This window comes from Gallus gallus, chromosome 5, assembly GCF_016699485.2.
Source record: "Gallus gallus isolate bGalGal1 chromosome 5, bGalGal1.mat.broiler.GRCg7b, whole genome shotgun sequence".
Taxonomy (NCBI): domain Eukaryota; kingdom Metazoa; phylum Chordata; class Aves; order Galliformes; family Phasianidae; genus Gallus; species Gallus gallus.
The window spans coordinates 11,821,419-11,847,253 of record NC_052536.1 but is presented as its reverse complement, the minus strand read 5'-3'; the positions used below and the strand labels follow the sequence as shown (position 1 = coordinate 11,847,253).

The 25,835-nt window shown below is 44.3% G+C and overlaps 1 protein-coding gene and 1 long non-coding RNA gene across 9 annotated transcripts in view; one reads left to right on the top strand and one right to left on the bottom strand.

Moving 5' to 3' along the window:
• Positions 1 to 22,072, top strand: part of LOC121110977 — a 47,023-nt gene extending 24,951 nt beyond the window's left edge. The window contains exons 2-4 of the long non-coding RNA XR_005860140.2: positions 10,887 to 10,968; positions 20,650 to 20,832; positions 21,985 to 22,072. This is a non-coding gene — a long non-coding RNA (uncharacterized LOC121110977). The remainder of the gene's footprint in view (positions 1 to 10,886; positions 10,969 to 20,649; positions 20,833 to 21,984) is intronic.
• KCNC1 (potassium voltage-gated channel subfamily C member 1) overlaps positions 1 to 23,004 on the bottom strand; it is a 116,427-nt gene extending 93,423 nt beyond the window's left edge. For all 8 annotated transcript variants that reach the window (XM_046942021.1, XM_046942022.1, XM_004941425.5 and 5 more), the window contains exon 1: positions 22,279 to 23,004. In XM_046942021.1, the coding sequence (XP_046797977.1) occupies positions 22,279 to 22,848 (570 nt within the window). In that variant the 5' untranslated portion in view covers positions 22,849 to 23,004. The remainder of the gene's footprint in view (positions 1 to 22,278) is intronic.
• Positions 23,005 to 25,835: the final 2,831 nt, after the last annotated feature.

Here is a 25,835-nt window from a genome sequence, read left to right as displayed (position 1 = left end):
ATGAATTGTTTCTTTTTAAGTGAAAGGTACTCAGCCTAGTCTTCCTCAGCACTTCATTTCAGTCACTTTGAAGTGCTTACGCAGTTTTGGTGCTCTGACCTGAGCTCGCTCCTGAGATTAACGTGCATCAGTATCTTCCAGGAAAACAATAGAAAAAAGCATTACGTGCTCCAATTTTCATTTCAAGTCAGCTTCTATTTGTTTTGGTTAACTCATATATGTTTACATACATATATATATATATTTATATTTAATAGCTTGTGATTTTCATTGAGAGATTTTCCTCTGATTTTTCTCTGAATTTTGACTCTATGGACAAAAATCAAATGGGTTTTATCCTAAATTAGAAGCTGCATTTACATACTGGCAAAGGATGGCATATAAAGTACGTCATATAGGACATTTAGTCAGTGACTTCCAAAATACAAGTAATAAATATCATAGACGCTAACAATTGCCTTCCAGAAAATGAACATAAAGTGAATAAAAAATGTACGTATGTAAGACATACCCAAAGGTAGCCTCTGTTTACATGCTAGCAGTTCACAGTGATTTCTGTGCCACCACTTCTTGCTCTCTGCAGTCAGTCGTTACCACAGAAACTGCAACAACACATGGCACTGGGCGAGATAAAGCTCCTTCATTAAGAAAGTCAATCACGGGCAAACAAATTCTCTCCATCTTATCGCTGCCATTTGAAGGAGGTAAAACACCTGGTATGTCACAATCTCATTGCATGTGAACCTCTGGTAAGGAAATATTTTCAGTTATGCCCATTTGAACACCTTGGACAGTATTAGTTTTACTGAAATCTTGTCTTTGTGCTTCTGTTGGATTGGAAAGAGCCCCACAAGGTAGAGCTTGAATGGAGCATGGAATAAGTGGGATAGAATTAGCCGCCACCTCCAGATATTCTTTTATAAATTAAGTGAAATATGCTTTGGTTTTTTTTCCACAAGGCTTAAATAAATACATGTTCAGACACTCTTGAGCTGGTCACTGTTGAACTATCTGGGCTCAGAGTCTGTAAGAGCACTGGTGGAGGTGAAAAGGATCAGAATCATCTTTATCTGTTTCCTTAAGGCAGAACAAGAGGTTGGCTATGGATTGAAAAGCTATTGGATCCAAGGGAATTTGTTGCAGCAGAGGCTGAAGTCAGACTATGTCTCCGTTAAAGTACAAGGGTGGGCAGGGACTCCTCTGCCTTTTCTTTCCTAGAACCAACTGGCTTTAAGGAACAGGGAAGAGGTGACCATGAATGATTAACCTGACGTGCTCAAGGCTCTTAAGAAAGGAAAAGAACAAACTTTCCTGCTCCCTAACTCAAATATAGCCCCCTTTTCCTTGATGTGAGAAAATGTCTTTAGGCTTTGGCTGGAGGCACACCAAGTAAGAATGGACTTCCTGTGACAATCCCTGTGGGCTCTGCTGTCCTCACAGGATCTCTACGCAGGAGCACCGTGGAGAGACAGAGAGGCAAAGGCTTTCCAGAGCTGTGATAATAAGTGTTATTGTGCAGGAACTGCTCTCTACAGGATCCCCTCTGTATTAGCATTTGTATTTCTGGTGTTTGCTGGCTTCCCTCATCTATTTGTAGGAAATAACATTTGCCCCAAAGGATCTGTGCAGTTCCAATGTGCGTGCTGTGCAGGACAAAGCCGTGACACTCTCGACGAGTGTCACAGGACGAGTAGTCTTGAGGTGTGTACATGTTTGGTTTTGCCACTGAGATATTAGAGATCAGTGAAATCAGAGGTAGCTTCAAGAGACCAGTACTTTTTCTTGTTTCCCTAAGGAAGCAGAAAAGCAGATTCTCACTGTCAGGAGGAAGGAATGACTATTCTCACCATCATCTCACCATTTGTTATCCTGTGAGATGCTGATGCTCTCCGTTTTAAGAAATGGATTTGAAGTAGCTCGGCTTGTTTTTTAGGAAAATGCTTTGCTAGACTGTATAGGCCACACTTGGCATGATAAACTTGCACGGATACCGACAACTTTAGGCAGAGCTGTAATCCTGAGCTGCTCTAGACCTCTGTCTGGCATTGTTGTATAGCTTTAAATGAAGACGCTGCCATCAATCAGCCTGTCACCTACCTCACTACCCACTTCTATTAAATGATTTCACTATCAGCTAAGATGGAGCACACCAGTGAGTGGCATATTATAAGTGTCTAGAGAGATTAGATACTGAAATGAGACGGATAACATCCAGGCTGCTGCGCTGGATCCATGAGCTCCCAGTATTGTGGCTGCTAACGTATCCCGCTTCAGTTGGATAAAGCCTACAGCTGTGCTTCCGCATTTGCTTTCCTTAACAGTGGGTGCAAGTTGAAGGTGTGTAAAATCAACCTCCTGAGAAAGCTACAACAACTGCATACAGGATATAAGCAGTAGGGTACCTAATGCTTTGAGGGTAATGCAGAAGCACGTTACACCATCTGTTTGACTTCATCAGATGCCTCAGCAAGCGCTCAGCTGCACTCTGAGCCTCTCTGTGTTCAGAAGCTTCTGAATCTGTATTCCTGTAGGATGGTCCTTGCTAAAAGATGACTTTAAAAACAATAATTGAAGTACCTGTAATAACTGCTCAGCTAAGAAAGCTGAAAGCAGAATTCTGGTGAAGCCTAAGATGGTGGCCGTCCTTGAGGAAAATATCCATCACTCCAGGGAAGCTGGTTTTGATAGGCTGTAGTATGGGATTTAAAATTGGATACGTAGGTATTAATGTACTGTCTTACTTATTTGTCTTATTACGATGGGAAACTGTTCTGCTGAGAAAAAGGTACAGAATATAGGCAATAAAGAAACAGCTACAGGTAATGAGCAGTGGCATTTAAACACCTATTTCCATTGGTGTTATCATGTAGGTGCAGAGGGGCACAAACTTGGGAACAAACAAAGGGAAATCTAGAATAATTAGAGGACTCTGATACAGGAAGTCAATAGCTTTACCTCAGATGGGTCTGTGTTACACAACTACTTTATGAATGCCAGAGAAATGTGTGAGGATTAATTAATAATTAACTAGTCACACCTATATAAAAAAACTTGGCTGCTATCAGTTCATCTTTTCAGGCATTAAGAGGAGTATGAGAACTCTGTAAAATTCCCAATAATTTTCCCAACTTAAAACATGGAGTGACTTAAGGTCCCAGAGGTTAATTCTAGGGGATCTCTGCTCTGTTTTCTACAGAAATCTTTTCTAGTCTCCATCTAATGTATTGTTAGTGCAGAATAATTCCATGTTTGTAGGTTAAAAAAAAGGCGTTTCTCAGTTAAAATACATACATACACACACATATATATATAGGTATGTGTGCATGCATGTATACAGATGAATATAAATTAAGGTTCTTTTGCTCATATTAATTACCATTGAAAAAAATCTCAGTCTTCTCAGTTCAGTGAGCAAGCATAGCTTGACCTTGTTCTTTACCAAGGCCTCTGGCTGTTCCAGTAAACAAATATTAAATAACATTCAGGGCAATAAAGTGATAAAAGCTGTGGTATGTACTCTCTCTACCTTGAGTGGAAATACTTGCAAAGTAGAAATTTCAGCCCTGACAACATGACAGATGAGAATTTCAGCTCAGCTATACCAGCACGTGCAGGATGATAGGGTCAATTATTGAACAAAATACAACTTCAGGAGAAGAGGTGAGCTGAGGAGCTTACTGTGGTCAGAAAGCCATTGCCCAAATCTCAGTTTAGCAAGGAGCCTGACTCTAATGCTCCATACGTGATGGCTGATTTCAGCAGGTTAATTGAAATGACTCTGCGTTCTGTAAACACTGCAAGCAGAAACTGGGATACAAAGGGAAAATTTCACAGGGGATTTAAAATGGGTCCCTTAAGCAATCACATGTGCAGGCTGCTGAAGGAAAGAAAGGTGGTCTGGTGCATCCTTTTTTATTAGGTAGGAAATCTCTGACTGCGATTGAAACTCTGCCAAATGCCCCCTGAGGTTCAGAGTGAAAAATGAGAATTTCAGCCTGTTGGTGACAGCTTGAAACCAAGGAGGGCAAGGAAGGTGGCAAGGGCAGCTGCTGTGCTGCTGCCACCCAGGGGTGAAATGTTCCTGTGCTCCCCTTGGGGGAGGGTTGTTCTCCCCCAGTGGTGTCCTCAAGCATGACTGGATCTGTGGACTAACATGGTGTAGCTATTACTTTCATTACAAGAGAAAAATACCTTTCCTTTCTCCTTTCCTAAGGTGAGTCTGCCTTGGTCTTTCCCAGGGAGACTGAGCTGGCCAGCAGCTCTCTGTGATGGGAGGGGACTGGGCAGGCCTATGTCCCAGCCTGCACCTTTGTGGCACTCTCTGAATCTAATAAGATGCTTGTTTATTTTCTAGAGAAAAAGACTATTCGGGTAAGCCCAAGGTAGCATGGAAGATGCCAGTTTGCTTGGAAAATACAGTGAGAGTTCTCAGTGAGAAGGAGCACTAGATTTTAGAGCAGTGTTCTTTCAAACTGAGAGGTCCTCATGGATTTTAGTATTCTTGCTTTTGACCTGCAGAAGAAATAGTCTTCAAAATCCTGCTGGCTATTTGTAGGATGGTTCAGAGTCTATCTTGTCCTGCTAACAAACAGTATTTTAGTGCAGGGTCCGGTGGGTAAAGAGTAAATTTTAACAACCTCATAGTTGCCAGCATCAGCAGAGGCAACTGGATGCTCCTGCAGGGCTTACCTGGTATTATTTCAGAACAAAATCCTGGCTTTAGGGCTTTGACTCCTGCTGGCTCTCTGAAATGTAGCTATGGTGCTGCTGTACTACCTGAAAAATCTTGTCATATGGATAATTTCAGGCTGTCACCAGAAAAAGAAAAAAAAATAGCAGGCAAGGAGACAGTACAAAGAATGGGTTAAATCACAGACTTCCTACCTCGTTGGTATTCCTGGGTAATAATCCACCTACGGTGACTCTACACCGTGGGCAGAAAATGCCTACCTCTTTTAAAACATAATTTATGCACTCCTTTGCCTTTTGAAAAGGATAGACACCAGCCAGATAGAAGGCTGCTTTGCTGCATTAAGGCTCAAAATTAACCATCAAAACGTGTGCCTGATGTGCAAGTTAATTTGCCAAGTCATAAATGTTACACACAGACATTTGTGTATATGTTTAAAATGTTTTTGGCTATGTATCTCTAGCAAATACCATTTTTTCTCCAGTCTGTGCTACAAGGACAGGGATGCATATGTTGTTAACCTGGCACAGTACAAAGTCTGCTACAAACTGATTCACCCTGTGGATTTTTTCTGCAAGAGCTGCGTGCTATGAGGCAGTGTCTCCTGTGTGAATCAAAGTGCCCTTGACTTGATCTGCAGTAAGCAGGAAGGAAGGTGCCTGGTATTTTTTTCTCTGATGCAGCAGTGGCATCTGAGGAGGCTGAAAATGTGAAGGAGACTTGAAAGGAATTTTATTCCTTTAAATTCTGTCTTAGGAAAAATAATTTTTTTAGGCTTAGACATGAAGGAGCTGATTGTTGAGAAGTTTCTTCTCATGGGTGCCTTCAATGTAACATTCAGAGCTAGAAAATTCTGTGGTGGTTGCATAAGTATTGAAATTACAACGTTGCTGAAGCCTGAAAAGCAAGCAATTGACTGGGGAACATATTTCTAATATGATTTCTTCCTGACCTTTATTTTTTTTTATGTTTCACTTTGAGTTTTGATTAACTTTGCATTAATTTTAATCACTGAACACCGGAGAAGAACGTTTTTTATTTTTTTGTTAAACTTCCAGCTGCTTTCCCTCATTCTTCCATTTAGAAAATGAGTTATTTCCCAATACCTTCAGAGACTGCTCTAGAAAACAAACAGGGAGGTCAAATTTGCCATTTTAGATCCCTTGAATTAGACAACCAGGATAAAGGCAATTACAGACCATCCCTGTATCTCATAAAGAAAAATCAAATTGTGAGTTAGAATGAACTCTTTAAAATCAGTGCATTGTTTTGAAGAACACAATATTCCCTGAGCAGTATCAGACCCCTAGGCATTTTCTGCTTGCCTACAACACAACTTACTGGGCTATCACTGGAAGGAGGTCCCATGCACCTCTAACACACTCTGTGGTCTGCATATCTCCAAAGGAGATGTGCAACTCTGGTGTTGTCTGCCTCACTCCTTGAGTCTTCTGGGGAATGACTAGGTTACTGCTTGTTCCGGCACACTGCAAGTGACAGAAAAGGTCCAAGTGTCATTCCTCTGTGTCCCTCCTGACTGCTTTGCCTCTCATCTTGATCTGTAGTACTACCTCTGCCACCTCCGGCTGAATGCTTCCTCAGGAAGCTATTAGTTTATCCTCAGTATCTGTCTGCTGCCTTCGTGTCAAAGGGCACATAATACTAAAGATTTTCCTGGAGATAAGGCTGCCCCAGCTGAGCAAAATATGTCTGATCCTACTGTGCTTTCTGCCTTCTTGCGATCGCTCAGGGAGCATCAGCGTATGTCAGGCTTCAGTATACACATCATCCACTCTGACATCTCATTCTGTAGGGTGTTGGGCTTCTTGGAAGAGACCCACTTTGCTTAGATGCAGCCCTCAGCTCTTACTAAGTCTGTCTGTCCTGAGAAGGTTGTGTGTTTTCCAACAGTGGGCAAGGTGAAAGTCAAGGGCTCGTCCCTTTGCCACTTACTCCTTCAGTTTGAGATCTCTGCTCGGTCTGCAAAGGTTATGAAAGTAAGAGGTTAATTCACTTAGACTATTTTCTGGCTTTATGAGGTTCCTACAAACTGAGGCCAGTTAAAATGTCAGGTATGAATAAGTCACCTAAAGCTTGAATTCTGTATGTTTTGTTTTAAAATATCTATTTGGGGGTATATGTAGTCCATTTTTAAACTCTATCATTACTTAAAATTATTTAGTAGTCAGTATCAGTAATCTGCTAAGAGCATTCTGCATTAATTTTTCATCTGACAGAGCAAAAAGAATCTTCTGAATTTTTAAATATTGGCATAATTTTTATAGGTATGGCCTTAAATTGTCCTAAATTCTACTTCCTTTAATCATTAAAGCTTTGCTTTCTCATTTTTCATCAATCTTATTGAGGAATGCTGAATAATGAGAACAGAACGAAGATAAGATTACCTTCTGGTCCGCCTGATTTATTTTGATAAGAACTTTATCTTGAGAAGATCTTTCTGCTGTCAAAAAGATGTCCTCGCTTCACCTGTTCAAACACAATCTGAAAATTCATCAAACTTTATCTCCAAATTACTGTGCACACATTAGCTAATTAGTCCCCATGATACCCAGGAAAAGTAGATAAATAATATTCTATTATCTTGATTATAGCTGAAAAATCACTTTCAAGAAGCTGGGAGTTGCCAGAGGTCACTTCTGAAGTCAGATCAAGACATGGTGCATATCTTATGTCTCCTATGTGAGATGGTACTGTTTCTCCATGCTGCCATGCCTCTTCCCTGTTGTTTCAGCTCCATCGCTGTACCTATCACTGAATCCTAGACATACCCATCACTGAATCCTAGACATATTCATATTGGAGTCCTCAGTGAACAGACTTGTAAGAAGCCACATCTTTTCATTAGACAGCACATATCCTCAGATAAAGATGCCTGTTTATTCCATGCCTTCTTTTTGAGTGATGTGGTTTAAGGGCTGAGGGCTGCTAACTGTCCCTAGATTTAATGTGCCATGAGAGTCATCCCTGGCATAATACCTATGGGGTTTGACACTGGCATTTGCATCCTTTGGTCTGACAGGGCAAGAGCCCATGGCTCTTTCTCATGTCCATGAGTACCCTATATAGTTGTTATGCCAGGGTGTTTTGTTTTGTTTTGTTTTCCTACTGGAATCCCATAATCCCATTTGGTGTTGGATCACAGCTGAAAAGTAGTGAGTATGTGTGTATGTGTGCGTGGCGATGGCCATAATGCTTGCACAGGACTCCTAAGGCCAGGTTGGAAAGGTGACGCCTCTACTGTAGAGCTCTTAAAGAGATGAAATTGACTTTTTTTTTCCTTTTCTTTCTGCCAAGCTCTTGTGCCAGCCGTCAACATGTTTGACCTTCACATCCCACAGTAAAAAATGAGTGTATCAGAACACACTGTCCAAAATCCTCAAATGCCCTTACAGCAAAGACTTCTCCCATGCAAGTACTGGTGATAATACATGAGGTTTTTCTCTGTGTGCCTAACCCTTTTTTTATTCATTGGCAAGTTTGCAACAGCAAAATGTGCTCTTTTGACCACAAAATCTATTACTGCAAATTCCCTTCTTCCTGGCCTCTTGTGAGGGCTGCTTTCTTGCTTGCGGCACATGCAGAATGTACTGGCATATTGCTGTCATTTGAATTACTCTGATTAGGTCATTCTCACCTTGCTGGAAAAGGAGGAGGAATTTGTTGTTAGTTAACACAGTTTGAGATTTCAAGCTCTTGACTATCTTGTTCCACTGCTGCTAGGCAGGTGATCTGTCATCCTGCTTTCCCCTTCCAGTGTCCCAGCACTGTTCTTCTGCAGTGGATACTGAAGAGCAAGACTTCTCCATCCTCACAGTCATTTGCTCTTCTAATTCTAGAGCCTCTTCCTGTCTTGCTGTTGCTTTGTCCGGTTTCTTACATTTTCCTCCTCACTGCTTATACTGGACCTGCTATTTTCTGTACTTCTGCTTCAACACAATGTCCTTCGAATGTCTGTTGATGACCGCTGTTCTTCCTGCATAAGCCTGTGCTCTTTGTGCAGCTGGTCAGTTATCCAGTGACAAACATTGCCTAAAAACATAACTGGGCCCGCAGCCTCTGGGTGAAAGGGGAACAGCCAGAAGGACAAGATGTCAATCTCTCTAAAAGGAGAGCTACAGAAACACAAAGCCAGGCAGAGAATCGTGTGATGAAAGCTCACAAGTGAGCCCTTATCTTCCTGGTCTACATAGAAGCCTGCTTTTTTCTCAACTGATTTACAAACAAATAAGAAAAGCCCACCTCTAACAGGCTAAAGGACTGCAAGCAAAACACGTGGAATGTAATTCAGAAATAACAACACAAAGGAAATTAGAAAGAGAGATCCTTTTTCCTTAGTTTGTTAGTTAGTTATTCGAAAGAGGATTATACCCTAAGCTGCAAGTCAGTGGTGAGTACTTTTGTAATTGGAGCTAGTGACTTGGCTTGAGAGTGTTTCTGTGGCCTGTGGGCATTTTAATAGCAGGACTGTGGTGAGGACTTGCAGTGAGCACTAACAGGGACTTTGCAGCTTGATGGCTTTGTGTTATCTGGAATTTGTTCTTGATTACAGCTTGCATCACAGGCAGTGCAGGCAGTGAATGGGAAAATTCATTTTCCATCCATATCCAAATCTTTATTGCTTTTGCAGCTCCTGGTCTCCCAGTCAGCTTGGTACAGGGCTTGGGAAGGTACCTTCTGCTCATAAATCATCTACTGAGTTTTTCCTGAAGACCTTTCTCAGCCTTGTGCCATCTGTGTACATTGCAGCTCTTTTAGAGAAGCCTTTACACCAAACTTTTGCTGTATTTGGACAAAGTCGCGTGCAGCCATGAAGCAAAAATCTTCTTCTATTTTCTTTTGCTTAAGTTATCAAAATGAGGAGCCGGGGATTCCACAGAAAGGGATTTCTACTAAAAGTTTTGCAGCTACGAGAAATGGCGATGTGCCCACAGCCACCACAAGTGGAAATCGCCTGCTAGGCTGGCAGAAAGCTGCTGGGCTCCTGCGATTGAACAACACAAACAGGACAGCCTGGTGGCTAAAAAAAAAGCTATTGTTCCACACGTTCGTGTCTAGGATCTCTGCTTACACTGACCACAGTTCTCACACCTGTAAACACGTACATCTTCCTGCTAAAATAGGCTTAGGACTGTCTTGCTAAGAAGAGAGAAGACTGAAGTCCTTGATGGTCTGAATCGGACCTTGCTGCTGAAGTCAAGAGCTAGTTAACTTCATGTTTGCAAGAAATGCCACAAAATCAAAGAACAACTGTGTATGCTGCTCTGTGAAATACTACTTGAATGAAGGAAGAGCGGAAAAGTACTTCACGCAGGTGATTATATATACAAAATAGGCTGAGATGGTTTTCCTGCAGTGTGCACAGACAATAAGAGACCAAGGAGCACAGCTCCACGCTTCCCAGCTTTTGCTCATGTTTGTGCCACAGTTCTCAGCAAGGTTCCTTTTGCATCTAGGCTTGCCGTAGTTCCTAGTTTCTCCCTTTCTAATAATCTAAGCGACAAGATGACAGAACAGATTAGAAAAATGCCTATAAATAATACCGTACATAAAGAGGCATTTACCCACTGAGTCTTAAATCTCTTTCCCCGATTTGGTTCTATTTTTAAAAACTTCATCTTACTTGACACTGACAATGATTCATATAAATATTAAGTATTCATTTTTAGTCCATTGCACATAAGTGAAGCTAAACTGTAATGTTCTTTGGAGTTCTACCCTGCAGGTCTTTACTTAGGTCTGGGAAATGGGACAGGCAGATTCCTTTACAGAATACTTTGCCATTTGGCTTTATGGCCGTACATTAAATGGGATAAATGTGGTGGTTGTAAAGTGTTCAGTGACGTTCACATTTCAAAATCCTTTTCTTCTTATTTTATTTTTCTTCATCGGGGTATAAAAATAAGGTGTTACACTGAATTAAATCCTAAATCCGAACACTGTGGATTAAAACATCATCTCTTGTCTATACATCTTTTTGGTGCTGTGGTTACATAGGACAATTCTTACCGTTACATTTATTCTTTTGCTATATCTTGTTTTAATTAAATCAATTTTTAAGATGTTTTATTGTGCCGATGTTTTGCTCTTTTGAATGCACAACAAAGCTACTGAAGCACTGATTTGCTTTTCCAGTATTTGTCACTTTGGAATTCTAACACAGTTGTTTCTATTGTAGCAGAAGAAGATTTGATAACGTGTAGCAAAACTGAAGAACTGCCTCTGCTTCATGAGAGCACTTTGCAAGACTCCTATACATGGTAAATCACAGTAGGGAGAGAGACTTAACAATGTACCTTTCATAGTTTCCACTAAGATTTTGAACAGGTTTTGTGTGTATCTTGAAGGCAGTGAATGTAATAGCAGGAATGCTTATTGATTGCTTACTTCTGTGCTGTTCGTTTATGCCAGACCTAAAGCATGTGTGCTGCAAAAGGCACTAACCTTGCAAAAACTGGTTCCAGTGCTTTTCCAAGTTAAACTTATCCTGGCAGTAGTTTCATTGAGATTGCTTTCCTTCAATGCACTTTGAAACATTAAAAAGTAATAAAATGCGAAAGATCAATATCAGTTTAAATGAAAAGAATGTTTATGTTAAAATATTGATGAAAATGCAGCCTTCAGAGATTTTGAGAACACTTGTATTTACATGGCATGACTGAAAGGTGACTGATAGCCCTGGGAAATATAGGTCTGTTCAGAACAAATTATGCAATGTGTCCTTACACTGACTTGGGAGCTCGCCTTCCCGTGTGGCAGAACTGCCTTGGCTCTGGGGTAACAACAGTCCTCTCTACGTCCATTGAGATGATACTTTCTGTACATTTTGTACATTCCTTCTCCATAGAGGCTGTGCAGAGATCCCTAAAGCTCACTCTGCCGTAAGCCACCTGATGACATTCGGTCACTTTCTAGCAGGTACTGATGCTGAATTAGCGACTAATTGAATATAAAGAACTACAAAGCTTAAGCTGAGCGGTCTCTAGCAACGTTACTACCTGTATCTGTTATCTGCTGTTAACCTTGCTGAAGTCAGTAGCATAGAATTATCACACGAGACAGCTTCCTAGTTCCATCTCATTGGGAAATGCTGCTCTGTCACATACCCAGTGTATTATTTTGTGAATTCCTCAAGCTGTACGAGCTATCAATTTCACTGTCTGGATGACGCAGCTTTCCAAGTCGGGGAGTCTCTTGAGCAGAGACAGATGAAAACATGAAATCCTGCAGTTATAGGAATTTACTAAACTTTAAATTTCACATTCCTAGCAAAAACAAACAAACAAACAAACAAAAAAAACCCACTGTCCATAGCCTCTGGATTACCGTGCAAGGGAAACTTGCACACAAACTAGTATCTTCTAATGTTTTCATTTCAGCACAGTTTTGAAAGCAGCTTATATTCTGTATGTGGTTGGCGTGCTCAAGTACATTTAAAGGACTGTGCCTGTTAGTGACAAAAAATTGTCAGCATTAATGAGACTTGGATAGAAGGTAGCTATGAGCAATGCTAAGGTAATTTTGGGCACATGCAGAAACAGTGTTATAGGTGCTGGGAAGTTTTAATGTGCATCTGAGAAAATTAAGTCTGCAGGGCCTGTGCTTTGAGAACTGTAAATTAGGACTCACATGGCTACATCCTTTCACAAGTTTGGCTTTGGAAGTGAGGATGCAGGAACTGAGTGCTAAATCCCCATGATGCAGGAGAGACGAGGGTGCCCACCCCTGCTGTCCTTGCACTGGTTGGCACATCTCATATGTACATTGTACCCTGAGAAGGATCCTAGCTTTAGGTGTTCTCCTCCACTAGTCCAGGTTTGTTTGGGAAACTGTATCTGAGTAGAGTATAAAGTCTTCCCACAGATGGTTATTGTTAACTTGGTGTTTTTATGGCAATAGCATCTTGAGGTCTCAATGAAAATTAGAAACCTATTGTGCTAGTTACTGCAACGCAATGCATTGTAAGGGGAAGCCAAAGAATGCAAGTAACCCAGGAAAAGTTATTTTTCTGTTCTAAAAATGTTATACTAAGATTCAATGTCTTGCGGAGTAAAATTCATAGAAGATGAGGAGGGCTGAGACATAACCAAATGATGTGGATTAATGAGCTAATAGCAAGTGCTGTTTGTGTGTTTGTGCTCCGCTGCAAATGTTCCTCCACTGAGCTATATGAGTTGTGCCTTCCCTCGTACAGCCAGCGTGCTGTCAGTGCTAGCCAAAACCCCAGAGTGGTTTCTTCAGAACTAACAGGCACAGACACACAGGGCACATACATAATGACTTTAGTTAGAACTGCTAACAAATGCTCTCTTGATAATCTGCATTAATTCAATTGCTTGCAATCATCTCAGTCATCTGTCCTAATCTCTGCTTTTTTTTTTTTTTTTTTTAATTTGCTTTCTAATAAACTCACACCGTGTAGCTCTGTGTACATTTCTCTTTTAAATGAGATCTTGAAAGTGCAGTGCGTGGGCAGTTCTGCATGAACGCAAAAGGTGCCCTATCAGAACAAAGGTTTACCCTGTTCTCCTAGCCCAGATAGCCTTTGAAGACAGTCAGTGTGCTGGTTAGGAGTTACTATAGCTGACGACTGTATATGCATGAAGGTAAATATGTGGTTTGGAGTTGAAGATACCATAGAAATGCTCCCAAAATCCAAACATTTGCCTTCAGTCCGTGTCACGCTGACACTTACAAAGTAAAACGAGCTTTTCTTAGTGGAGCAGGTTCTCCAAAAGATGTTTTTTTTTTTTTCCAACAGCAAATGCACTTTTGTAGTATTGATTTCCTGCTGCATAGACATAACTAACATTTCAGGAGATCTATACATGATTAAAATTTACCTTAGGTCTTTTAATAAAATCACTAGCACCTTTGGGACTCCTTGGCAGGATGAACGCTGAACTCTTATCAGCTGAACATGCGATTTCCACATCGCTTAAGCAAAATTCAGATAGAAGTTAGCTGCTACCTCCCTTTCCTCCCAGTCGACAACAATAAAAACAACAGCAACTGACTCAATCTGGTAATGGTTGAGTTGTAGTATAGTTAGGTTGTTAGGTTTGTCCTGACAAGTGCTCTACCGAAAGAACTTGAGTTAAAATAGTTCTGCAGCATGCGGGACACATTGCCAAGAAGTGCTAAGATGTATTGTCACTAGGTTTCTTGCAAAACTCCACACTACAAGCAACGGGGAGATCCGTGCTAAGAAAAGAAAGAGGAACAGCACAGTGTGGCCAATATGTTGTTTTGTTTTTGGAGTAGAGATCAAAGGCTGCTGTGAAGATGAGTCCTTTTGTGGTTAGTTTTGAGGCAAGTTCACAACTGTCCTTGTCCTGAAAAGTTTTGGCAAAGACGAGGGCCTCTGGCTGGATCCCATTAACATCAGTGGTAGCTGTGTTCATGTGCCCACACAGTGGGGTTGGATTTGGCTGAAAGTCTCTTAGCTCCTTATCCGTGTCCTTTTCTGCTGTAGACATGACCTCCATTCCACTGGAGCTTGTAGGTGCTCAGCATTTTTAGAGATTTCTCTTTATACATTTTCCTGAAGTCTGTTATAAATTCAGAACGTTCTGACTGAAGTTTTTCATTTAATTTGTGACCAGACAAATCACAGCACTGGCCTCCACCATCCATACCTGTCAATTGCTCTGGCATAATGAAGACAGTGCAAGAATCCAAGGTGAAAAACAGAATAGGGTTAATGGAATGAGTTTTTCAAAGTGAAATCTGCAGCTGAATTTCTGATGCATGTGAAATAATAAGCAACCTGAACTGACTAGATCTTTCTGTGTTTCAATGGGGTAATGAAGGTAATGCTTCAGAGGGCAAAGATGGGCAGGATTAGGGATTCTGCTGCAGTAGAACGAGCTGTTATTCTGTTGGTGTATTTCTGTGCACGTTTTGACGTGTGTGTGTCTATGTTTGTGAATGCTGAGTATATGATCCAAGAAACTGAGTAAAGAAGATGTATTCAGTTTGGTTGTGCAGACCAAAATGCCTGGCTTAGCTCACATTTGTCTCTGGAAAATCCTAAGACTCGGTAGCAATAGGCTTTACCTTTTGTTATTTAAAAGCAAACAATCCATCTCCCTGCTTCTTAGAAGGGGCATTCTTTCCCAGGTTTTCAAATAAGAAGCCAGTTGGATATTTTAAACTGCTTCATGCTGTCACGACACCACGACGGTCTTGACTGAGCATTTTCTCAATGTAAATCTAGCAGCGCTGAGGTTTGCAGCTGCTCCTGAAGTATCAACATAATTACATAAGTGTGTGCCAGCAGCCAGTGCCTGTGCTGGTGGATCATGTGCAGCACACACATTGCTGGCTGTCCGCAGCGCACTGAAAGCAGAGATTTATTGCATTTACAAAGGGCCATTACAATGCAATTTTAACTTACTGTCATTAAAGGGTTTTACATCATAAGCAATCGCTGTAAAAAGCCTTGGACTGAGATTTATTCTTCATTTTTATAGCATGATTTATTAGAGCCCCCATTATATCTTATAACTCATATCTGAAGGAAATAAAAATCAATTAGGGCCTGGCCCTTTCACCTTTACCCGTGCTGGGTAGTGCCTTGTGCTCAGCCTGCAGGAAACGGGGATGTCCCTGGAGTAGGGGATAGCTGAGACGAGGACTACAGACAGCCAAATCTGGGTCCTTGCTGAGCACAGGAGAGAAACGTACAAATTCTCTGAGAAATGACAGCGCTTTGCTGATCTTCTGGGGGGAGGGGGTGGTTCTCCATAGCTTGAGAGGTATCACTGATTTCATGCGATCCTAGCACTGTACCTCCTGGGTACCATTTGGAGTGAATCACATATTTATATAACGCGGCATTCGGCAGAGAAAACCCAGTCAGCCTTCTAATACTGTTCTTTCCTCAGATCAAATTCAGCATATAGCAACTAAGCTAATTGCAATACAGTTGCAAAGATCTCAAAATGGCTGTTCTGTTAGTGTGATTCCACAAGAATGCACTGAAATTTCATAAAATCAAGCCCATACAAAATGGAAACTCAGCTTTGCCATCTGTATTTGCATGAGAAAGGATTACTTACTTGATTATCAATTAGGGCTCAATTTTTCAATCTGAATACCCCTCTTGCTCTTCTGATTATGAAATGCAGCACTTGGATATGATTTGATCGAATATTAATTGAAGTCACGTGGCTTGAATGGGGATGTATTCTGTAGCCCTTTGCAGTGAAAAATGCCATTAAGATTATGAAGAGCTCTGTCGATGTCAGAGCTCTGTGTTTTGATGCTGCAACGTGCTAAAGATTCTCAGGACTTTAAATGATTATGAAAATACATATTTAAATATGTACGTTCCTAATAAATTGCTAACATCTATCACATCTCAGTGCTTTGGAATGGAAATATGCAATGCATGTATTAAAAAGGCAGCACGCTGCAATTAATCTGTTATCTTGAACCACACTGCAGGAAAATGCAGTTCTATCCTTGAAGCTGCTGGTAATGCTGGCACTGAATTTCAACAACAGTAAGGCTGCTCCCTCTCTGCTGATTTGCTACCATCTCTCCTTATGTTAAAAGAAAGGCAGTATGTATAGACTCTACTGAAGTAGTACCATAAATATACACAGATCAGTCATGTACTTTAAAAAAGCCAAGAAGATGAGTACCACTCAATGCTAGACCATACAAAATAAGGAAAAACAAATCAGGAAAATAATTTTCCTAGGTATAGTCTAATGCATCACATTTTTGTGAGCAGTTCTAAAATAGAAATATTATAAATGATCCAGAGATCTTTTTATCCTTTGCCTCACGATGCACCAACACAGAATACAGTATTTTGATGCCTTTCATTCCTAACCAAAACCAAAATAGCAAATGTCAGGAAAAGGGCAAGGAAAATAACTGAAGAGACATAGGGATGGATTAAAGACAGAGGAGACCAAACACCATCCTGACATCGGTCGCTGAATTCACATTGATTTCAGTGGCACCGAGGTTACATTTCTAGAAGTATTTTGGGATAGTTTAATTCTGAAGTCCTTTCTCATATGGAAATCCCACTCAGCACTGTGGGAGGTGGTGGTGATAGGAAGGCATATATATGTGTATGCATATGATTGTATGATCCATGCAATCTTAGCCTTGGCTAAATCGAGTAAATTTTGTAACCTAGAAACATTATAATTAAGTAAGGTTAAAAAAAAATTATTATGAAAATGGCAACAGATGCCGTTCTTTTTTAAGGTTTCAAAATAATAGAAATAAAATTGGAAATGGGCAAATGGATTAGAAAACAGCCCTTCCATGAATTAGAACTGCTAAGCATGCACTACGCAGCCAGAGATTTGTCAGGTAGGTAACATCATCCCTCTAATCTCCCTGTGAGGTTGTGACTTCAAAGACTGTAAGACTTTGTGGGCAGACATCACATCTTCCTGTGTGTCTCTGAACAACTTGAACCAATGAAGTCATGATTCTGCACAGCTGCCACAATCAGGTTTTTTTTTTTTTTTTCTTGGCGGTGGCTTTACAATTTATTACTTCTGAAGCCAGAGGAACAATTCACAGGAGTTATTTGTGAGTGTGCTTGTTCCCACCTTGGCTAACTCAACAGGGACGGAGCCTGGGAGGTGGCCAATGCTTTCCAGCTGGAATGGCAGAGGCTGCTTTGGACAGTATGCAGAGGAGCCAATACCCGGCTCCCTCATGGGTTATGTAAGGATTTGTAGTAGCGTTCCCCTCGATGGGAGAAAATAGGAACAAGATGGGATTTTAGGAGCTGTGTTAATAATGAATGACAGAATGGTGGTTAATAGATGTCTATCTGTAATTCCATTATACTACAAGCGCAGGGGAAACTTCATTTTATGCAGGATCCTCATTTTTGCAGAGCTGTAATGCAGCGTGCAGTTAAAATTAGGCTGTCTGGTTAATTGTCAGTGTGCAGTGAGAATTGCTTCAGTGCAGGATTAGACATGCCTCTGCAGGAGGGCTTTGCAGAAGGGCCCAGGGAGGGACAGCAGCTCCACCCGTGCCCCTTGGAAGAAACCCCTCCAGGAGAGGGGTGCCTGTAGGGAGGGGAGATGTGGGGGTGGATCTCCTCTTCCTCCCTACCTGCTCACGTGTGGTGGGACCACCTGAGGCACCTGTCCCTGGAATATCCCTAGGCCAAGCGCATTCCCATGGGACGGCAGCAGGAGAAGCTCTCCTTGTTCAGAGTGATGCTCTCCTGAGCCACGTTGAGGGATGAGCAGGAATATCCCTATAGCCTCTCAGCACCAATTCAGTAGGGCTATCAGGAGTTGGGACCCATAGGCCTTCTCATACCTACAACAAGGTGGAAGCACTCTTGAACTTTCAAAAGAAAGCTGGAAGAAGTCCCTGGGAACCGCCTTTTTCTCATCTCTTCCCTGCTATCCTTTCACTACCGCCTTCCTTGTGTCAGAAATTTATCTTTCAAAAATCCCCCACTGAGGAAAGCAGATTCCTCTGCAGGGTGCAAAGGGAGAGAGGAGGGAAGAGTGAGTGAGGTTTGCCATAAGCCTCTCCTCTTCCATACCAGAGCCATATGGCATGCGCCAGGATGGCGAGTCAAGCTGTTGAGGACTTTCCATAGGACCCCAACCAGCTTTTATTTAAAAACAGTTAAAGTGTTTATTTGGAAGGACTACAAAGCTTTCCTTAGGGTCCGTTAATGAAGCTTAACTGTCCAATCTGAATGTGAGCGCTGACATGGAATCTCAGCTGAGAGCTCCAAATTCCCAACCACTGACTAACCTAGCAGCCGTGCTTGAACACCAGCACCATCTTATCCTGCTGGGAAGGAGGAGGAATGGGGCAGAGATGTTAGATACATGCTGGCCAGACTCCCTGTGAAGTCAGTGGGAGCTTTGCTTGTGTACGAACAGCATGCCCAGGCGTAAAAATGAAGGAGATGGGGTGCTAGGAAAATATTTTCCATGCACTGTGTGCGTGCAGGGCGGCCTGCGACATCTAATGAGTGCAGGAGGCAGGAACTATTACAACATAACTCTCAGATACTCTGCTCCAGTGTCTGTGCAGCTTTCTGCGCACTCTGAGCAGGGCTTTCCCCCTGCATCTACTTGCAGAACATAAATTTGCAAAGTTGCCTGAAGATGTGAAAAGATTTCTAATAAGCGTTGAAGAAATGGCTCACCAGTTTGGGTGCCCAGTCTGCGAGGCGGTTCTTGGCTGCCTGAGGAGATGCTTTTGAAAATCTCCCTGGATGCTCACCTGTCTGCGTGTGTACCTGGTATCTTTGTAAAGCTGACCTTTTCCACCACCCTACCTGCTGTTCTATTCTGACCTCCAGGTACCTGCCTCGGCCTCTGTTACCTTAAACATGGAGCCTTTCCGTTATGGAGAAGTGCATTATGCTTTACTTTATTAAGGTTGGTGTCTAAGGCAAGGTGTGATGTGAAACAAGCCACCTTCTCTTAAGATTTAGAAGCCCGTGCAGCGGTTTTATTACGTGTTTGATCTTTTCAGAAAGAACTACATTATTTAAGAAATTAGTATGTAGAAAACATGAACGTAGTTAAACCCAGCCAGTACAAACTGGGATCTTATGCTTTGCTAAAGTTTGTGAACAGACAAAATGTGCAGTTAGCTGATCTTGCCTGCAGCACACAAGTGCTCTTCCCTTCTCCCCTGGCCACCTACACTGAGATCTACAATGAGATCAGACATTTAGTATGAGATGGATGCTGGTGAGGCAAGGTAGTCGTAGGTTCTTGTGTGTGTAAACAGTGTTCATCACAGGGCTCCAGGAATGGCTAGGTTTGAGTAAATGCTGAGCCTTCCACAGACAGTTCCTGAATGTTCATTGCATTCGTGTGCCGCAAACAGTCCAGAGAAATCTTGCTTTTCTGCAGGTTTTCACTTAACCTGAACGTTCACATACCACATCCCTACTACTAGTACTTGCCCAAGTGTAATAGTATAAGGATTACGTAAATAGTGCTTATATTAAGATGTTACTTAGACATACCGTTTGGTGTCCAATATATATGTTTATAGTAATCATCACTATTACAGGTCTAAGACAAATCAGGAGGACAAATTTTGTGATGTAAACTTTTTACAAAATGGCAGTGTGAATCTAAATTTTTGCAAGGCTAGAATACAGTTAGCAAATGAAAGCATTGTACACAGTTATAAGGGAGGCAACACCATTTGTTCCCTGACTATACTAAGGATCGCTTCAGTATACCATTCACTTGTTAATGATGCTATCAATTATTTTACTGTAAATTAGCTATTGTGAGCTTGAGATCTTTTTGCAGTGTCTGTCATTAGGTTATAGGAGCATAAATCAGACTCCCATCTCTTTTTACATCCATAACCGTAACGTATGGCTTTTATTAGAAAATCTTAAGTGTCTTTTAATGTCTTCTTAATGGACAGTGTGTGCACGTGTTGATGATGAAAGCCATCTTCCTTCATAGGAAATATTAATGCGTATAGCCTGTGTCTCCATAGATACAAGTTAAGGAATGATATTTAACCTATGAAATATTCAGTATGCACGTTAAGTTCAGAATCTGTATTTTCTATAGTTAACAATCCTTTAGGGAAGGAACAAGTTAAAGGTAAATCAGGGGTTGAATTCTACCGGGTATGCATATGTAGCTGTGCATAAATGATATGGCAACCACTGAAAAAAAATCTCTCTATAAAATGCCTGTTTCTAAATGGAAATACCCCATCCCCATGGAGAATAAGGAAATGGAATTTATATCCTCCTAGGATTCCAGCCTGCAGATCACAAAGAAAGACTCATTATCAGTTATATATTTTTGCCCTCCAAACTAAAATACTGGAATGCTTCCAAAGAGAAAGGGTGCCTTAGTCTCTGTAGCCTTTTCATTGGGCCAGTTCCACAACATCTTGGACAAGAACGCTGCTTTGACCTGAGATCTGTTTACCAACAGATTCCTGGCCACCAGAGATCTGCTCTTCAAATTAATGCCTGCTAACGTTGGGCTTGATTAAAGGAAGCTAATGAAGCCATTTGAAGGATGCCCTCCAGCCTTCCCTCTCTGTTTCCATGTTCCCTTGGCAGAAATAAGGGATTTTAAAGCTGCAATTCAACAGCATCATCCTTTCATGTTGTGGTAAATATTTTATTATTCCTTTACCCTCCATGCTGTTTAAAGGAATTCATTTAAAATATTTACTTCTTTGTTCAAGGAGGAAACCTCCAAAGGGTATGCAAACAAGAACGTTTAGAAATGCACCAAGATGTAAGTGCAGGCTCCACTCCAGCTTTCCCCATTCATTCAGGCTGCAGACCTGGCGGCTCCCTGCCGGAGATCTCTGCTCAGTCCAGCAGCCTCCAGCCAGCAGCTGCTGTGCCCCCCATTCATGCCCAGCCAGCTACCCTATCTCTGTGCCCTGCGTTTCCACTTCTTTCCTCCATCCATCCTGTTTGCTCCTTACTCTGCTCTGACTCCTTTGATCCTCCTCAGGAACAGTGCTTTTCCTCCCGCACCAAAGCACCAGCCATCACCACGGAGGGTCGGCAGCAATTTTATGCCTCCATAAAGGTACATTTAGGAGAGAAGCGACACCTGACCAAGCTGGTGCCTTTGTGAAGGCACTGTCCTCCACCTCTTCCTCCTGCTCACCAAAACAGATGCCTTGGTGGTTAATCCTGCTCTCACTCTCTGAACTTAATCTTTTCTTTACCTTTGGCTTCACATGCAGAATCAGGCCCTAGTCTATGTCACTGTCCCCATATGTAACAGCATCAAGGTACTCCTTAGAGGAGCTTGGTGCCTACTTAGGGCCATCTTTATTGCCATCTATGCAGTGAACCGCACCAGTGTGCATTCCCTTTCCAAAACTGCTGGCACCAGGAGGGAGAGGTTGTCCTTTGGTAGCCAGGTGAGAAGTCTCTCAGATAGTGTCCCTTCACCATGAATGAACCCTCTCCTCTGATTAATACTTTGCATTTCCCTCAAGGGAAAAGACAGAGTGGGGAGGTAAGTGAGCAACTGAATTATCCATTCTCAGAGAAGCAGGATCATAAATATTTAACATGATACGTATGAGAAAAGAGAAGGGAACAGACAGCCTCTCTAGTCCAAGCTAAGCAGCTCTCCAAGCTCCCTGCTTCCACGATTCCTTTTCTATCTCATACAGGGAGAGCAGTTAGCTCCTAAGAGGGCTGGAGTATATGCCTCTCTGCTGGGGCATAGCTGACTGTGGAAACCTGTGCATGGAGGTAAATACCTGATGTAACGGAGATCTCCCTTCTCCCACAGGAGTGCCTAGCCTATGAATGGGACCTGCCCCAAGCTCTGTGTTACTAGGAGCCCGCTGGAGAACAGGGGTCTCAGAAGCTCATGTGTGAGTACACAAGCTCATGCCATGGCGTACACTTGGGCCCCGCACATGGGACTTTCTTGAGAGCATGGCCTACATCCCCAGGCCCTGCGTTCATCCCAGTTGTTGGGATGCCTGCTCTGCTCTGCCTGTGGCACTAAGCCCGGTGCCACCGGGTGGAGGTGGGAGCGAGGGGGGAAGCGTTTTGTGAGGGTGCTGGTTGCGTAGCTTACCCTTGCATATCTGGAGGAGTAGGGGTCCTCAAAGAGCGCCCAGATGCGGGGCTGCCACCGTCTCCAGAAGCCCCCAGACCTGCCATCCGGGGAGTCACTGAGCGCGAGGCGTTTTGTCATCTCCAGCTCCTCTTCGCCATCGCCAGAGTCTCCGGTGCCATCTATGTCTCCGTCCTCGGCGCTGCTATCCAGGGGCGCCCCACCAAAGCTGTCCAGAGCCTCTTCGGCGTCACGGTGCTGCCGGTAGGTCATCCAGCAGCAGGGCTCCACGTCGGTCTCATCGATGCCCCAGAAGGCCAGCTCCTCCTCGTACAGGGGCCCGCACACGTCGGCGGGGCAGTGCAGCTTGCCGGTGCGGTAGTAATTCAGGATGTGGGCGAAGACGCCCGGGTGCCGGTCAAAGAAAAACTCATCCGTGCGGGGGTCATAGTCGAAGTGGCTGTGGGCATCGGGCTCGGCGATCCAGGCCAGCCGCGTGCCGGGCAGGGTGCGCAGGGTGCTGCGGTAAGTCTGGTGCCTAGTCCCTCCCACGTTGATCACAATGCGGTCGCTCTCGTCGCCCTGGCCCATCTCGTCTCTTATCAGGCATGTCGCAGCCTCATCCAAGCGAGCACGGAGGGCGGCGAGCCCGCGAGGGGACGGCTGCTCGGCGGCAGGCGCTGCGAAGCCGAGCCCCGCTCCGGGTCAGGGCCCGCTCCCGCTCGGCGCCCGCGCCCGGGGGCTGCCGGGGCCGCGCCGCCGTCGGCTCAGTCAGGGGCGCGGGGGCCGCGGGGGCTGCGGCCGCGGCGGTGGGGCGGGAAGGGGCGGCGGGGACATGCTCCGGGAGCGCGGCCGCTGCGGAGGCTGGGGAGCGGGGACGGGGCGGAGGGGGAGGTCCCTGCCGGTTGGATGTGGCCAAGACACCCGGGAGGGAGGGAGGGAGGAAGGGAAAAAAAATAATAATAAGGAAAAAAGAAAAATCGCGGCAGCGGCGGTGCCCTCCGGCGCTCGGCTGTGGGGCTGCGGGGTCGGAGCCGGCGGCAGCTGGGGGCGGCGGGGCTGTGCCCGCCCCGCTTGGCGGGGGCGGCGGGGACCCGCTGGTGCTGAACGGACAGCGCCGCGCCGCCGCTTCCTCCTCCTGCGCGCCTCGCCGCGCCGAGCGCGCTGCCTGGCCGGGGTCGGGGTCGGGGCCGGTGCGGGCGGCGAGGACCCGCGACGCCGCCGCTGCTCCTCCCGCTGCCGCCGCCGCCGCCGCTGCCCGGCGGCTCGGTGCAGCCCGCCCGCCCGTTCGCGCAGGCGCGCCGCTCCCGCCCGCCGCCGCGCGCCGGGTCCTAGCGCCGGCCGTGCCCCGAGGGCGCCGCGCCCGCCCCGCGGCGAGGGTCTGGAGCTGCCCCTCGGCGGGAGCGGTGCCCCCACCCCAGAGCCCGCCCGAGTGGCGGCTCCGGGACCTCTCCGGCGGCGCTGAGGTGAATCCCCGCCGCTCTCCTTCGGACAAAGTGGCAAAACACCCCGTCTGCTCAGGTTTACGTGTCTCGCGTGGTGTCTCTCTATCTCGGAGGGAGAGGGGCATGGAAGCACCTGGGGTGCGGAGGGGAGTGTTGTAGCAGCTGTGGCAGGATGCACCAGAGAGGCCTGAACGCCTGCTTTGCCTGCAGGAATGGCAACAGGTTGGTCCCGAGGCTGGCGGGGCAGAAGGGAGGCTGAGGAGCTCGACGGTTTTTGTCTGCCTGACTTGTGGGAAAAGGGAGCACGGAAATCTGAAGCACGATGAAGTTAAGGGAACGTGAGGCTGAACCAGGGCAATGCTGTACTGCAGCCACCCTCAGCTGCTGGCAGAGTCTCCAAGAAGAGCGGCCAGGGGGCAGCTGAGTGCTGGGGTTGAACAGTGAAAGGCTGAGGTACAGGGAGGGGTCTGAGAAGCCCCAGCGCAGAAAGACCATCTGAAGTCCTTGAGAGTTGCCAGAAGGAAAGCATAGAATGAGAGGAGAGCGGTGAGCCCGAGCCTGAAATTTGGAAAGGGAAGGGAAATAAAGATTATAGTTTGTTGATAAAACAACGGTAATTGTTTTGTAGTCCCGCTCACCTATTGTTTCTTATGGTGATGGATCCAGGGGCCAAGGGGAAGCAGTGCAGGGCAGGTTCTGAGGGCCATGGGGGTTAATTCAGAAGAGATTTGAGGTCCTTTCCCAGCCCGTTAGTCTTGCCTTCCATTACCCCTATCAGCATTTCCTCTGTAGGAACATCAGTGTTGAGCTCTCAGGCGGTGGTGAGAATGAAAGGAAGCCCTTGCGGCTTCTGGCACTCCATCTTCCTCTCTGGCGTGGGCATTGGTGGGGGGGTGCTGCAGGACCTCAGAAGAACCTGAAAGCATGCGTTAAGAAATTGGTAGTTTGCTCAAAGGCGGTTTTCATGGGCTCAGGTGGGGAGGCCACGCTTAAGTGACCTGCGAGGTTTCTTTGAAGATACAAAGGCTGCAATTGATAAAGGAGAGTTGGCAGCCGCAGATGAGCTGGGTATTTCAAAAAGAGCATGAGAGGGCTCCAAATCAGAGATCTGTGGGTGAGGAGGAGCAGAAGGATTGGAGCAAGACAGCTGCAGAAACAGGAAACCATCTTAAAAGTATACATTGGAAAAATAAGTTTATGTTTATACATTATTTTCATGGGGACAATGAAAGATAGCATCATTTCCAAAGCTTATATTGCAGTTTGGGAGGCAAAGTATCAGAAAATAGGATCTTTATTAAACAAGGAACGTAGCAGACAGTAAAAGCTTACTGACAGAAGGTGGATGTGCATGTCCAGGAATCACCTTATTTTTCTCTGCTAACTCTTGTCATGTTTAAGTTAAATTAGCAGTTAACCTTACTAAGATGTACCTGCTAAAAAGGAATGAAAACAGTTTTAAGAGCTCTGGGAGACCTGTGTGGGAGGCATGGATTTGGTAGGTTGAGCAAGGAGATCACAGTCTGAAAAGGATTCTGGTAAAGCAGCAGCAGGAGGAGGTAATATTATCATAAATTCCCAAATGGTGTTGGCCTCAGAATTGTATTTTATTTCCCTAGCTGATACTGGTGACAGATTTTGATGGTCATCTACCTTGAGCTGTGGCTAACCAAAGCCTGGCATGAGTAGGGGAAAAACAGCTGTAGAGTTCAGGAAGACTTTTCAATGTGGGAGCCTTCTGAGAGGTTGGAGCTGTGCAGCTGCTGTTCGGGAGAGAATATATGTGCTTTGAGCAGCCCCATTAAAGTCACTGGGAGTGCTTACAACCTTAGCTGTTCATCTGAATCAACGCTTTTAGTGATGACAGTGGAAATACAGCTTTGAGCCATAGATCTGTTTTATTTTTTAAACTCCTAAGCAAAAGATCATCTGTCCCCTTACTAATTTTATCCTTTGTGTTAGGTCACCCTATTGCCTCCTGTGTTGTGATGACACAGGCAGAGGAAGACCTTCTTTCGCCTCTGTGTCTGGAGTCCTGGCATCACCTTTGCTGACCTGTGCTTCAGCATCCCCAGGGTAAAAGGACACAATGAAAGGTAGGTTGTCTTCCAGAAAGAAGTCTCTATGTAATAA